Genomic DNA, 14,914 nt, shown 5'->3' on the forward strand with positions numbered 1-14,914 from the left:
TGAATTGAGAATGACATTCCGGGGAGCAGAGATCCTAAATTACTCAAAGGGGGTTTAAGACCCTCTTCCTTGGGGATGATGTGGCTTGTAGTTTAATACATATGGAAAGCATGGGCGACTTCATTTCTTGCTTGTGGGTTTCTCCTGGTCCTCTAGTGTGAACAGAACGCTGGACACGATGGACCCTTGGACTGATCCGGCATCAGGGCTCGTCTTATGATCTTAACAGAAATACTTGGAAGATTAGGGATGCAATCCTATGCATGTTTAGACAGAGAAAAGTCCTACAACCAGGGGGTTGGACTGGATGGCCTTACAGGCCCCTTCCAACTCTACTGTTCTATGAGTCTCAGCATTCCCCGGGACTTTTCTCTGTCTAAACATGCATTTATTGCATCCCAGCCCGTAGATTATGGCGGCTGCTCTTCTATTTTGGAATTCAATATGGCCAATGTTCAGGAACGCTAGGAGCTGCTCCTGGTTGTTGGGGAAAGACAGATTGCAGCACGAGCATTCCTCGTGGCCCCTCCAAAGGCCGTCGCCGCTTTAAGAGGCCGGCGGGGGTGAAGGTCGCGTCATTGTATCCCTTCCCGCTGTCGCGAACGTTCCATCCCATTCATGCCGCCGCGTTCCGCCCCATTCATCTTTTTGCTTCTCCCCGCGCCCCATTCAAGCCCTGCAGGGCTGCCGGTCCGCGTTGGCCACCGGCCTTGCTGCCATGCAGCGCTTGCGGGGCAACCGGTGGCTGGTGCCGGCGACCTCGCTCGCCCTCGGGCTGGGCCTGGGCTGGTCCGGGAGGCGGGAGCCGCAGCAGCAGCAGCAGCAGGGGGCCGCGGATGGGCTACTCTTAGCCCAGCTGCCGGTCGTGCCGGTAGTGGCCGCGGCCTCCGAGGTGGCCCGGGGAGGCGGCGAGCTAGCCAAACACGGCCTGCCCGGGCTGACGCAGCTGCGGAGCCGCGAGTCCTACGTGCTGTGTTACGATCCGCGGGCCCGGAGCGCCCTCTGGGTGGTGGAGCGCCTCGACCCGGCTGCGCTGAGCGGGTCGTCGGAACGCGCCGCCTGCGAGTTCCGCGAGGACGACTCGGTGCACGAGTACCACCGGGCCACCAACGCCGACTACCGGGGCAGCGGCTTCGACCGGGGACACCTGGCGGCCGCGGCGAACCACCGCTGGAGCCAGAAAGCCATGGGGGACACCTTCTACCTGAGTAACATCGCCCCCCAGGTGAGGAGGAGGAGGAGGAGGGAGAATTACACGCGGGTAACGTGTCGTGTGTATGTGTTTTCCTTCCTTGACATCTTTCTTGCATTAAATTCATTTCGGTCCTATGCATCCTTACTCGTGAGTAAGCCTTACTACTTATAATGAGGCTTACTTCTGAATAAACACACATAGGATTAGTTTATTAAATTATTTTTCATTTGATTAGTACTTTATTACATTATGTGGTTATTGCATTAAATTTATTGCTTTAAGGCTGCAGTCCTGTTCAAGTTTACTCGGGAGTAAGTCTCATGGAACGTGTTGAAGTTTACTTGAGAGTAAACACACACAGTTATGTTGACTTTTCTTTTACTTTCATAAATTATGTTTTATTTTGTTTGGGGGGAAATTATTTTAAAAGAAATAAAGCCAATCAAAACAAAAACATATATGTAATACTATAATGGGATCACTAAAGAAGAAACTCACTAATTATAATGCTTAGCTCATCATTGATATACTTGTGGGACAGTCAAACTAGTGCCTGCCCGATATTTTGGACTCCAGCTCCCAGAATCCCTGGCCATGAGCCGGGGCTGATGGAAGTTGAAGTCCAAAGCATCTGGAATGCACCAGGTTGGGGAAGACTGAGTCAAGGTGTAGTTACACCTGTAGTGTAATGAGACGACAGAGTCCTGACCCCGAAAAATGGGGCTGTACCATTTCAAACTGTGTGTCAACGGGTGTTGCCATTTTTTATGCTCCCTATATTAAATAAAAGTGGGGGGGGAGGAGGGAAGCACCCTTGCAAATAGAAAAACAGAAAATTAAGGAAAAAGTTTCCACCCTGCTCTGCTAGATTTCTGTTTGCAGGGAGGTATTTTTTTAAAAAAATATATAGGATCAAAAAATGTGATGGGCAAGCAACTTGGTTCCCTCTAGATGTGCTTGGACTACAACTCCCAGAATCCCTGACTTTTGGCCATGCTGGCTGGGGCTTATGGAGATTGTGGTCCAAAACATCAGGAAGGTGCTTGCTTGCTGCTTGGTGGTACAGCCAGCACATAGGACTCTACCACCTGGTCTTGCTTTTCACCTGTACGTTACTCAAGCCAACGGCATCTGGGCCTTTATTTTGCTTCTAGAACCCTCACCTGAATCAGAACGCCTGGAATAACCTGGAGAAATATTGCAGGAGTTTAACCAAATATAACAAGAATGTTTACGTCTGCACTGGGCCGCTTTTTCTACCCAGGTAACCGTTATAGGCTTGACTTCTCCAACCTGGCCTACTCTGCTTCACAGGCCCCACCCTCTAGCAATCTCATCAGTTGCAATTTTCATAGGATCCATCTAGGCATTGTGACCTTCTAGGAGGTTAGATCAAGACCGGGCGGGACTGTTTAAAGGAGCTCTCCAAGGTACAAAAATATAATAGGAAGGGTAATGGAAGTGTTAGGGAGTACTTATAGCTAAACAGTGTTCGATAGCCTTCTCTGATGATGTGTATGAAAGGACTGATGAAGTAAGCTAATCTGAACTCCTTTCAAACTGGTTCTAGTTTGCTCGTCTTGCCTCCAATACTGAATGCGGCGTTGCCACGCTTTCTCTCTAGATAAAGCAACTCTGCTGCCAACAATTCACACCAGACTTTCCAGCCTATATAAGCCAAAGTGATTTCATCTCATCTCCAAGGGGAGAGCTCTTTTAGAACTCTGACTGTTTCTGTCTGAAATCTGGAGCGGAATCACTGGCCCAATGACATCGGAGCTTCCAGGATCCAATGGCTTCCCTGTATAGCCACACCCCCTTTCCCAGGCCACACCCCTCTGGGTCTTCCACGGATTTTATACAGCCCCCCCGCCCCCATTCTACAAGGTTGAAGCGCCTCCCCTGAGGCTTTCCTATTCGCAGGAAGAGCCTGAAGCGAAAATAGGCAGGTATTTGGGGTGCTTTTAACCCGACCTTTTTGCCTTTGGCTCTTTTACTTTCAGCCCCCCTCCCTCCTCACTGAAATACGGTCCCTAGGAGAAAAGAGGTTTTGCACGCCTTGATCAGAGCATTCTACTGCCCGGTATTTTTAATAAAGGGAGCGATAAAGGAGCCCTTCATGACATACACCCACCCCAGCCCAATCCCCACCCACATTTATCTTCTAGCCGCCCCCACTGCAATTATTTAGCTTCCAGGCCCAACTCAGAGTGCTAATTTTCACCTTTAACGCTGCAATCCTGTGCATGTTTACTTACAAGTGTTCAATGGGGCGTATTCCCCAGTTAATGTGGTTGGGATGTGTTTGTTTAATGCCAAGAATCTAGTTGTGGGTTTTTTTTGGGTTGTGGGCAGAATGAGGTAATCTCCCACCCCATAATTCAGGGGTGGGCTACTCCTGGACCTCAATACATCTTAGCCTACGACTCCCATCAGCCTGAGCCAACAGTGAGGGCTCATGGGAGTTGTAGGCCAAAACGCACAACAATGACTCAAAGTGGACTAGAACCTTAACCCCCTTTTTATTTTATTTCTCTTCCCTTTCTTTGCAGGACGGAGGCTGACGGGAAGATGTACGTCAAATACCAGGTGATTGGGAAAAACCATGTGGCCGTGCCGACGCACTTCTTCAAGGTGCTCATCCTGGAGAAACCAGGAGGGGAGATCGAGTTGCGCTCCTACGTCTTCCCCAACAGCCCCGTGGACGAGAAGATCCCGCTGGAGCGTTTCCTGGTTCCTATCGAGAGCATTGAACGGGCTTCGGGTCTCCTCTTTGTCCCGAACATTCTGAAACGGACAAGCAACCTAAAAGCCATCACGGCTGGAACCAAGACCTCGTAACCCTGGCTAGTAATTGCCGGGTGGGGGGCAGCAGAGAACCAACAGCCGCTGGGAGTCTGCACCTCTATCTAACGCGGTTGCTCGGCTTCCTAATCCCCCCCCCCCCCAGCAAGGCTTCAAACTGTGTGGACTAGAAAGCGATGTGCTAGTTAGGGAAGCCTGCCACCTAGAGACTGAAGGTGTTACTGCCGGCTTCAAACACATATTGAAATTAATTAATGCATTTTAATCACAAAATAACCCTGAGGTGCACACCCCTTCCTTTTCCTCAGCAGGCATGCCACATTTCAGGTATCTTAGGTTTTACAGACATGGTGCCACAGCACGGACAGACGTCCTCATTTATTATTACAGATCCAGATGTTGTTCCAGCGTAACCAATGCGGAAGAGTCAGGTTTCTAGCTGCGAGTTTTGGGGGGAATGGCTTCACTGTAATCATCCCCCACAGTAAACCACACAGCTAGTTGGTCCCAGTTTATACGAACAGATTTCCCCTCCCATCTTTCATTGCGAACGAGCGTAGTTAAGGAGAATGTCTCATTCTGAAACGAAGCAGGGCTGTTTAGATGCCCTCGATGGGTCTCAAAGCTCAATCAATTTGCCCTTGACTACCCTTACACAGAAGACTTCAGCCATTTCTGCTATCTAATAGTGGCCGGTTGGTCAGTTGGTCGGTCCTGGCACATTTCTTTTTAAATATATATTTTAATTAAATTTTCAAAATACAACAATACAAAGCAACGTTGTTGAAGAGTCTTCATTTATTTACACATACTGTGGTGTGGTCTGCACGTGACTTGCTAATCTTCCATCACAGGCCGGGAGGATTTGCAAAATTACCTTCGCCGGCACACAATGGGTAGTTAAACGAAGGTGACTTATTAACCACGCTGCGATTGTGTGAACCGGGCTGTACTTTGGAGTTGTTTGCAAACTAAAATACTTTGAGGAGCAGATTTGATCATTTCATTGTGTATTCGTTGATCCTTCCTAAGCAATTATTACACAGAACTCCATGAGTTTGCCGAGGCTTCTCTATGCTGAACTGTAAAAAAAAATCTATAAATTTTTCCATAATATGTACAAATCATCCACGTAACAACCCTTCGTCCTGGTGCATTTCTAGATCTTGGAGAGAGAAAGGGAAGAGACGGCCACGGAAGTTTTATCACTTTTTGTTTGCAGTGAGCACAGGCCAAAAAAAAAAGATCCAGAGAAAAACAGAGCTATCTAGCCCTTAGACCATTCACTTGCTTGCTTTTGTGCGGCTGTTTTCGGCTTTCTTCGCCGCCGCGTGGATCCGAGGCCTCAGCGCCGACAGAGAAATGAGGATCGCTTCCTGGGAAGGAAGTCAAAAAGAGTTGCGTTTAGCAGTCGGTGTGAAACTGGGATCTCCAACGCCCGACGCATTTCGGACTACCAGGGCGCCTACCTCGGTCCTGATGGTGCGGCTTCCCTGCCCTGGACAGGTGTTCAGATACAAGTCAAACAAAGTGCTCGGGTCCGTGACCTCCAGGTTTGGGTCGGCGTCCACGCCGGCCTCCAGCCCTTGCAAGCCTCCAAACACAAGCAGAGCGTGGCTGGGAGAAACGAACGGACAAAGCAACGGATTTTAGTGCAGGCAGAGAGGCGTCCAGTACAGGGGTGTTGAACCTCTCAGCCAGAGGGCCGTCCCGGAGAAGCTCTCGGGGGCTGCATCCCAGGGGTGGGTGGGGCCGAAAACACCAGCCTGTTTTAGCTTGCAGCTCTTACGGCTGGTCACTCGGCCTTAGGGGAGGCGTTCCAAATTTTTAGAGAGGCCGTTTCAGTTACCTGAAAGAAGGCAGAACTGCTTGTTCGACAGAGGCCCCTCGCTCAGAAGTCCCGATGGAGAGATCGTAGCCTTCCTTAAACGGGGATTCAGCAAACACAGCACCTGGGAGGAAGGGAAAGAGAGAGCCCATCACAGCACCTGCCCACCTGTTCCTTAATAATAATTTTAAAGTTCGGGAATGTGGTTTGATGCAAAGTAAGACTCATCCTTGGGGTAGGCTGCTTGGGGCTCTCCAGATGTTTTGGTCTACAACTCTCATGAATCTCCACCACTGGCTAGGGCTGATGGGAGTTGTAGGCTGAAACATCTGGAAGGCCGGAAGTGGGCCTACTTCTGCTATAAGCATTGCACAGGGGAAAATGTTCCCCTCTTTTGGGTCATAAGGTAAGTATTTGTGATGTATATTTGTAGGGGTGGGGGAGACCCCAAGTAAAAATCATAGAAATGGAAGCGAAGTTGTTTTTGTTCTACTGGATCTGACTTTTACCCAAAACTTGTGGAAAAGAGAGAGAGAGAGAAAAGAGAAAGATAGCAAAAAGTGAGAAAGGAAGAAAAAAGAGTGAGAAAGAAAACGAAAGGAGAGAAAGAAAGTGAGAGAGAGAGAGGAAGAGAGATCAAATTTCCAAATATGCCCATGGGCCTGAAAAATGTGGGGACCCCTGTGCTGTACCCGAAACAATGCTTTTATGCCTACAAACAATCATTGCAATTTATTCAGTGCCCTCAGGGTGGTTAGCATTTTACAGAGAACAAGCGGCAGGTCCCTGCCTTGAGGCGCTTACAGTCTCAAATGCAACAAGGGGGCAGGGCAGTAGAAGGGGAAGGCAGACGAAGGCCCGTGGAAACAGGGAGGCCGTCGGGGCTGGCTTCCGTCGCACGGGCTGAAGCCGGGTTCAGCGGCTGGGTTGCAGCCGGCAGGCCGTGCGGACACACTCGGGCAGCGGTGCAGAGCCTCTGGCGCGCCTGGGGTCTCTCAGATAGCTCCGCCCTTTCCCTGGCCCTGCCCCCTTGCCCTGACCGCCCATTGTGGAGCATGCGCGGGAGATGCTCACTTGGTGCCCATACTTACTCAGACAGGAAGCTAAGCGGACAGTGTAACCCCAGTAAAGGCCGGAAACGGTGCGCGGCTGATGCGAAGACACCACAGTGCCCTTTTGCGTTTTGCTGTCTAGAAGAGAAATTGGTGGCTTAGCCGGAGATATTCATTCATTCATTTATTCCATTTAACAGAGCGCTGTACACAATTCTCCTCCTCTTCACCATTTTGTCCTCACAACAACCCTGCGAGGTAGGTGAGGCCACTGGCTCAAAGACACTCAGGGAGCTTCATAGCCGGGGAAGGGGGGGGGACTCAAATCTGGGTCTCCCCACTCCAACACCCTAACCACTGCACCATACTGCCATTATTATTATTATCCTCCTGCCTTTTCCACAATACCGGGCGGGATATAAATACTAGACTCCTAGGGATTTATAATACCTACAAAAAGGCTTCCCCCCCCCCATGAAATTTTATTATATTTCAAAATGAAGTTAACATAATAAACACAAGAAGAAGAAAAAGAAGAAACGTAACAATAAATCAAGATCACTAAATTCTTGTAATTCTTAGTTTATAACCAATATGCTTATGGAATATCTACAGCATCACAGGGGAAGTAGGAACACACAAGAGCCAGTGTGGTGCAGTGGTTAGAGCGTTGGACTGGGAATTTGGAGATCCGGGTTCGAGTCCCCACTCAGTCAGTGGGTGGTTTTGGCCCAGTCGCTGACTCTCAGCCTCACCTGCCTCACAGGGTTGTTGCGATGATAACATGGAGTGGAGGAGGGCCATTGAAGACGGCTTGCACTGGAAGACCCAGCGGGCCGGATCTGTCTTGTGGCCCAGACCTCACGGCCCCCCTGTTCTAAGCCGAGTTGATATATTACCCAGATTCTGCTGTTCATCTAGTCGCACTGTGACTCTGAGCCCAGCTTCTAGCTGCTTGTCTATCTGTACCTCCTGCAAGAAGATATGGTGACACAGGATGTTACAAATACTGGGACCGCCAAGGCCGTAAGCAGACAAAGGAAACATGGAAGCTACTATGACGGTCACGCAGAGAGCGCCCACCCTTCCCTCCTCCCATTGGATAAAGCGAATGCCATGCCACAGAATGTTCACAAACATTCCAAGGGAGAAAGGTCAGCCAGTTGTATCCATGCTCCTTCTTAAAAGACCACAACTCTTTCCACGAAGCAGTGAGGGGTCATCCATAAGAGATGGCACACTTTACCTTCCGCATTCCACAATTCACGAAGGAGCCCCGGCCGGGTTTGGTGGGCCGGGCCAAAACCACACCTTCCCGGTATTCCGAGTCCTCGTCGATCCGCAAATGATGGGGGGTGTCCAAGGGATTTAGGAGCCCTGAAATGAAACATTCACGGTCGGAATGACGCATCCATCCGAGACAGATTTTGGACGCTGGATGCTCATAAACATGGCAAGGCATGGAAACATTTGCCTCTCTGCTACTGATCTTTTTAGGGTGCAACCCTATGCATGTTTAGAGTCCTACAACTCCCAGCATGCTTCATGGGATGTGACCCCCATTTAAATGTGGTGACCAGAACTGCACACCGTATTCTAAGTGTGGTCGCACCGTAGATTTGTACAAAGGCAGTAAGATACCGGCAGTTTCATTCTCAATTCCTTTTCTAATAATGTCTAACGTGGAATTTGCCTTCTTTACAGTGGACGCGCACGGGACGGACATTTTCATCGAGCCGGATCTGAGGTTCAGCGCCCCTATTAGGGTGGCCCTCAACATCTGGGTATGTTCAGAATTGAAGTGGAGGTGAACAGCATCCTTTCAGCTGCACGACCACCAAAGCAACAGAGGGGAAATGGCTCATGTTCCGTGTTGCCAAGTCTGAAGACTTGGTAGTGCTGCAGCTACCAAATCTTCCTTCACCTTACCTGCAAATTGCAAGTCCTGGTGCTTGGGGAAAAAAGATTTCCTTAGGTACCTGCCCGGGAGAGAAAAAGAGGCGTCACATTTGGTTTTTGCGAGAACACAAGCAGAATTCACTACTAATATTTATTTATTTATTTATTTACACTGGGTAAAATCCAACATAAATCCTAATTAATCTACTGAATGGGACTGAAGTGAGCCATGACTAACTGAAGTTCCATTCATTTCAATGGATCTAGTCTAAGTAGGATTTATGTTGGATTTTACTTACTGCTTTCCTTTTTTAAAAAAAGATTCTCTCCTGCTCTGAGCGATGTTTTAAAGTTTTCCACATGTTAGTTAAGCTTTTGACTTGTTTTCAAAGCTTTCTGCCTGTTTCCAACCGGTTTTCAAAGTTTTAGTTGTAAGTTTCTTTGGGAGGCCCAGTTTGGGCCAGAAGGGGATTCATCAATGAATAAATGCATGAAAATAATGTATTAGCCACCTTTCCGGCGCTCAAGGCAGCATAAAACAAGAAATAAAATGAAACTCAACAGCCAGCAAAACTAGAAAAGAAGAACCAGTAAAAAAGAAGAAAACGTCATTCCTTCCTGGTTTCCAGAAATCCTAAGAGAAGTTGCAGGTCTTTCTTGTAACCATCACATGACTTGAAATGTCCGCAGACCCCTCCTCCAAGCAGGGGTGTCGTGGAGGCAGGCGGGGCTCTCAGGGACGGAGCCCCGACGATGTTTTCACTAGCAGGGACTTGGACATGATCTGCCACACTCCCTACACTCTCCTCTGAGCTCAGCTGCAATCCTCACAGGAGTCGGGGAACACAGATTTCCCTAGGAATTACATATTGTTTCTGGGTGCCTGGTCTTGAACAGACAGCTACGACCGGTTTGTTGACACGGATCAACACAACAACCAGCGATTTGGGGCATGGCCACAGGGATTGTTATGATGAGCCCTGCACGTCCAAATTTATCGCTCCTTCCTCTCCCACTTCATCTTGGGACTCTGAACATGCAGACATCGGGACCTCTCACCTATTCCCTTCCTGCTCCCATCCAAACCTGCTTTTCGTAACGTCTCGCCGGATCAAGAGATCTGTAGATCTCGAAAGCTTCCACACTTTCTGAGAGAGTGAACTTTGGGTGGGCCCAATAAAGGCCTCTCTCCTTTATTTTGGAAGCCAAGCGCTCCTTGGAGACTTACTGGGGGCACTCCAAATACTGCAGGATCCGCGCCAGCTGCACGCAGGCCTGGCCTTTCTTCTTGATCCCCTCGAAGTCGCCTTCAACGGTCCTGGAAGGGGAGAAACCCTTGAAAATTCAAAAAAGGAACGCTCTCTACATGCAGCTGCTCTGTTCTAAGCCGCCGCCGCTTAATCGCTTCTCGTTGAGGGATGCAGCTTGTTGGGTAAAGAAAGAGCGCTCAGGAAAGGGCGCAAAGCTCCCAGACAGAACCTCTGCTTTGCACAAGGTCCCAGATTCGATTCCTGACATCTTCAGGTAGGGCTGGGAAAAATCCCGGATTGTGAAATCGTGCTCCAAGACTCAGGAGGCGCTTTCTAGCCCTCTGTGCACAACGTGGCAGCTATTGTGCGAATGGGCAAGCCCCGCCCCCATGGCAGCCATTTTGTAAGAGTGCCCGCAACATTCCAACCGTGTCCAGGTACTCTGAAAGCTTTGGAACTCCCATGGACACTGCAGGGGTGTTCTATCTTCCCTATCTCAGTGGATCAAGGGAGGGGTGCAGGGAAGGAATTGAAAGCAGATATTGAGGAGGGAGGGAGGAGTAGTCAAATCCTCACTTTGAATCTTCTCCATCTTCATCAAACACCACGATCTCATCCACGCAGAAGATGACGCAGGCCCGAGCAATCTGCCCAGCAAGGTACGTCCGCAACTCCAGCGACTGGGCATTGTTTAGGATCGAGCCGGGAAGGGCAATACTGACCGTGTAGCGACGGCCTGAGAAATAAAGAGACGAGCGGTGGAAACAGAGGGGCGACAGCAGAGTCCCACGAAATAAAATCCCCAGACTCCGTAGCGATGGTTTAACCTATGGATACAAGGGTGGGCCCGTTTTGGTAACCCAGCAGGGCTGGATTGGGGGCCCGCCACACAACGGTTGTGCAGAACTGTCCTCTGCACAGCGTGGATATTCTGCATGGAGTGTTTCCCAAAGGAACTCCACCGTTAAGAAACGTGCGGTCTGAACTGAGCCAAAAAGTGTTCCGTCACATCATGCAGAATGAATGCATGGAACCCGCTGCTATGCTGGCTGGCAGTTATGGGACTTGTAGTCCAACACGTTTGGAGGGCTCCAGGTTGGAGAAGGCTTCACTGTACTATTTGGGTTTACCTTTATCTTCCTCTGGCTTTGACTCTTCCTTCCGTTTCTCCATCGCCTCCTGTGACCTTTGCTTTTCTAATTTTCTTAATAGCTTCAACTCTTTCCATTTTTTCTTCTCCTCTTTTTCTGGGAGAGAGAGAGAGGGAGAGACGCTGAGATGGGAGACACAGAGTGTGCACAGGTCAAATTAAGAGTCCCTGGGTGTTACTGCTGGGACACATCCCAGTTAGTTGTGAAAAATAACTTTAAAGGTCTGGTACCCAAGTTTGCTTCTTTTCCCCCCCTCCTCCCTCCTCCTCCCTTTTTCCTTGCATGTCGTGTGTTTTAAATTGTAACCCTAAGAGGGCAGGGAGGTATGTTAGTACAGGTATTTTTGTAGTACCCTAAAGACTAACCAGGAAATCACTAAAATTGTGCCAGCTTTTGAGATCCACAGATCTCTTCATCAGGAAAGACGTTGTAAAAAGCTGGTGAAGTGGGCGGAATGGGGGGATTTGACTTGAAGGTGAAGTCACAGAGTTTCTCATGTTCAGCGTTCCAAGATGAAATGAGAGAGGAGGGATCTGCATTCAAATTAGTCTTTTTGGAACATTTTGCTCGATGAAGAGATCTGTAGGTCTCAAAAGCTTACACACGTTTTGGTGATCTCTTGGTATTAACTTATTTGTTTTATTTTTTTATTTATTACATTTTTATACGGCCCAATAGCCGAAGCTCTCTGGGAGGTTCACAAAAATTAAAACCATGAAGAGCATAAAAAAAGGTATTACACTAAGACAGGTCTTCAGATTTGATTTATGGTCAAGATGTCTACCTTTGCTTCTGAAAGACTAACAGCCTTTGAAAGGATGGATTCCCGATGGCTCTTTCCCCAAAGATTTGCACGTTAAGAAATAGAAAGATCCCAGGTACCCCAAAAGCGCATTCTTACTTACTTTCTTGCTTCCATTTGCGCCAGTCAATCTTTTGGTCACCCCCCTAGAAAACACAAGGTCCACAAATATTTATTTATTTATTAACTTTATGTACTGCCCCATAGCCGAAGCTGTCTGGGTGGTTTACAAAAGTTAAAAACAGTGAACATTAAAAAAGTATACAACATTTAAAACTATCAAAAATATAAAAAAACAACAGTAGCCATTTAAACAACAACAGTTCTAGGGTCCATTAACAAACAAACTTAGCAAATAATAACAATAACAATAACAATAACAATAATAATAATAATAATAATTTGTTACCTGCCTCTCCCTCTGGATTGAGGCGGGGTACAACACAAAAAACACCATAAAATACAACTAATTAAAACATTTAAAAATAATACATTATTAAAAGCAGCACATTATTAAAAAGGCATCTTAAAATTCAACCGGGTAGGCCTGCCGGAAGAGATCAGTCTTTATGGCTTTCTTAAATTCTGGAAGACTGTTAAGTTGACGAATCTCTCCCGGACAAACCATTCCACAAATGTTGTTAAATGCCTGGGAGAAGAGAAAAGTCTGGACCTGGCGCCGAAAAGATAACCATGTTGGCACCAAGCGAGCCTCATCAGGGAGATCATTCCATAATTGGGGGGCCACCACTGAAAAGGCCCCTTGTCATTGGCTGCTCAGGCAGACTTTTATCCATAAGCGCAGAGGTCAGTGTCCAAAGCTGGTGTTTTATACCAAAACGTTTCACATTTTAAAACCTGTTTTGTTTTTTAAAATCTACCCAGTTTACACTTTTTAATCTGTAAAATGATGTGCAACCGGGTGGTGATTTCTTTTGTTTCGGAATATGCCGCGTCATGCGCATCACATCAGCTGAACATCGGCTGCTGCATAAATTTGAATACGTATGTATATATTTATGTCATTCCTATACTGCCCAATAGCCGAAGTTCTCTCTGGCGGTTCACAAAAATTAAAAACAAAAAGGCGCAGCGTAAAATATGGACGCTTAAAACCACAACAGAAAAGTACAACCAGGATAAAAGCGCGCAGCAATGCAGAGATTTAAAATGAAGATTTTAAACAGCAGCGCTAAAAGAGCAGAATGCTAAAATACGGGGGAAATAAGAAGGGCTTCACCTGGCGCCGAAAAGGGTACAAGGCTGGTGCCAGGTGACCCTCTCAAAATCAATGCACGCATGTAAAATGTTTATACTGGCGAATGAAAATAATATGGCTTTCGAAGGATTCTGCATAAAACTTGACCAGAAGCCGACCAAATACCCAGGTCAGTCCTAGGTTAATGAATCTCGTAATGGAGACCCAGGGGCACCAACGTTAGACGCACCCATCTCTTGCTCGCATCCAAGGGTGCTGTGGATACGCTTTCATGCCATGTGCACCTCTAGAGCAAGGCTGGGCAGAAAGTAAGTCTCCAGATGTTTGGACTCAAACTCCCAGCATTCCTGTCTGTTGGCCATGTCTGTAGGGGATTCTGGGAGCTGTAGTCCACACACACCCAAGGATCTCTTTTCCCCCTGGTGCTGTTGGACTGCACCTCCCACTATTGCTTGCCATCGGGGCTGATGGGAATTGCAGTCCCCCCCACCTTGAGCCCTGCCTGGTCTATGGCTTTTAAATCCTGATAGCCAGCTGGGCATGGAGTCAGGGCACCTTTGAGGACCAGGCTGATGTGAGGGCTAATAGCCCATGAGAAACTAGCCACTTGCCCACTTTGCTCCCTTTGCTTTCACCCTGCATTAATGCGCAGCGCGAACATCCCGTAGCCTCCCTTTAACCCCTTGCGCGCCGCCTCCACGTGTACCTCCCGCTGGCGCTTCGTTCCACTCCTCTCCGCCATGCTCCAGCCGACCAATCAGCGCCCCGCAGCTTCCGGCTGCCCCTCTCGCGCGGGCGGTGATTGGGCGGGGCGGGGAAGGAGCCATAGAGCTACGCAACAGTCAAGAGTCTTTGTCTAGGTGGGGTGTTTCCGGGACCACATGCAAGAACTCCCTCCCACCACCCTTTTCTCAGATGCCCCCAGGGAAAATGGCAACATGCAACGCTAACCCCCAAAGCAGGCAGATTGGTCGATTTCATTTATTTAGTAGTTTTAGCTTTTAATAAATGAACGTGGGTAAAACCCAAGCAAAGTCCTACTTAAGAGTAGACCCAATGTCCTACTTAAGAGTAGACCCATTGGAATGAATGAGATTCATTTCTATGCGTCTACTCTTCTCTAAATAGATTTTTAAAATAAATGAATTTGGGTAAAATCCAAACTAGCACTTTGCTTGCGCGTGTTTTTTGGAGGGGGTATTTATTTATTTATTTATTAGATTTTTATACCGCCCAATAGCCGAAGCTCTCTGGGCGGTTCACAAAAATTAAAACCACAATAAAACAACCAACAGGTTAAAAGCACAATGACAAAATGCAGTATAAAAAGCACAACCAGGATAAAACCACACAGCAAAGTTGATATAAGATTAAAATACAGAGTTAAAACAGTAAGATTTAAATTTAGGTTAAAATTAAGTGTTACAATATTGAGAGAATAAAAAGGTCTTCAGCTGGCGACGAAAGCAGTACAGTGTAGGCGCCAGGCGGACCTCTCTGGGGAGCTCATTCCACAACCGGGGTGCCACAGCAGAGAAGGCCCTCCTTCTAGTAGTCTGCATGCTCCCATTAAGTCCCGTTCATTTTAATGCATGCACCCTTCTTTAAGTAGCACCTAGGCAGATTTTAAGAAGCACCTATCTGCATTGCTTTTGGGGTTGCATATTGCCATTAAATCCCATTTATTTCAGTGGGTCTATTCTTTTCTAAGTA

The 14,914-nt window shown here is 47.8% G+C and overlaps 2 protein-coding genes across 2 annotated transcripts; one reads left to right on the top strand and one right to left on the bottom strand.

The window, feature by feature from the left end:
• Window positions 1-709: 709 nt before the first annotated feature.
• Window positions 710-4,041, top strand: ENDOG (endonuclease G). Its single transcript, XM_063144604.1, has 3 exons — window positions 710-1,225; window positions 2,350-2,459; window positions 3,748-4,041. Exons 1-3 carry the CDS (start codon window positions 719-721, stop codon window positions 4,034-4,036), a joined length of 906 nt encoding a protein of 301 aa, XP_063000674.1. The 5' UTR covers window positions 710-718; the 3' UTR covers window positions 4,037-4,041.
• Window positions 4,042-4,869: 828 nt separating this feature from the next.
• On the bottom strand, window positions 4,870-13,949 carry SPOUT1 (SPOUT domain containing methyltransferase 1). The gene is made up of 12 exons (XM_063144487.1): window positions 13,908-13,949; window positions 12,086-12,128; window positions 11,160-11,276; window positions 10,606-10,765; window positions 10,008-10,097; window positions 8,810-8,859; window positions 8,127-8,257; window positions 7,780-7,852; window positions 6,920-7,018; window positions 5,850-5,952; window positions 5,470-5,617; window positions 4,870-5,376 (listed from the first exon to the last, which is right to left on the bottom strand). Exons 1-12 carry the CDS (start codon window positions 13,941-13,943, stop codon window positions 5,284-5,286), a joined length of 1,143 nt encoding a protein of 380 aa, XP_063000557.1. The 5' UTR covers window positions 13,944-13,949; the 3' UTR covers window positions 4,870-5,283.
• Between the last annotated feature and the right edge of the window lie 965 nt (window positions 13,950-14,914).

Source organism: Elgaria multicarinata, chromosome 19 (assembly GCF_023053635.1).
Source record: "Elgaria multicarinata webbii isolate HBS135686 ecotype San Diego chromosome 19, rElgMul1.1.pri, whole genome shotgun sequence".
Lineage (NCBI taxonomy): Eukaryota > Metazoa > Chordata > Lepidosauria > Squamata > Anguidae > Elgaria > Elgaria multicarinata.

Coding starts and splice junctions, on each gene's coding strand:
- SPOUT1 (XM_063144487.1), bottom strand. CDS start 13,943: ATGGCGGAGAGGAGTGGAACGAAGCGCCAGCGGGAG. Junction 8,860..10,007: donor CAGTATTTGGAGTGCCCCCA/GTAAGTCTCCAA, acceptor TCTCCCGGGCAG/GTACCTAAGGAAATCTTTTT. Junction 7,019..7,779: donor AGATGAACAGCAGAATCTGG/GTAATATATCAA, acceptor TTTCTCTTCTAG/ACAGCAAAACGCAAAAGGGC.
- ENDOG (XM_063144604.1), top strand. CDS start 719: ATGCAGCGCTTGCGGGGCAACCGGTGGCTGGTGCCGGCGACCTCGCTC. Junction 1,226..2,349: donor TGAGTAACATCGCCCCCCAG/GTGAGGAGGAGG, acceptor TTTTGCTTCTAG/AACCCTCACCTGAATCAGAA. Junction 2,460..3,747: donor GGGCCGCTTTTTCTACCCAG/GTAACCGTTATA, acceptor CTTTCTTTGCAG/GACGGAGGCTGACGGGAAGA.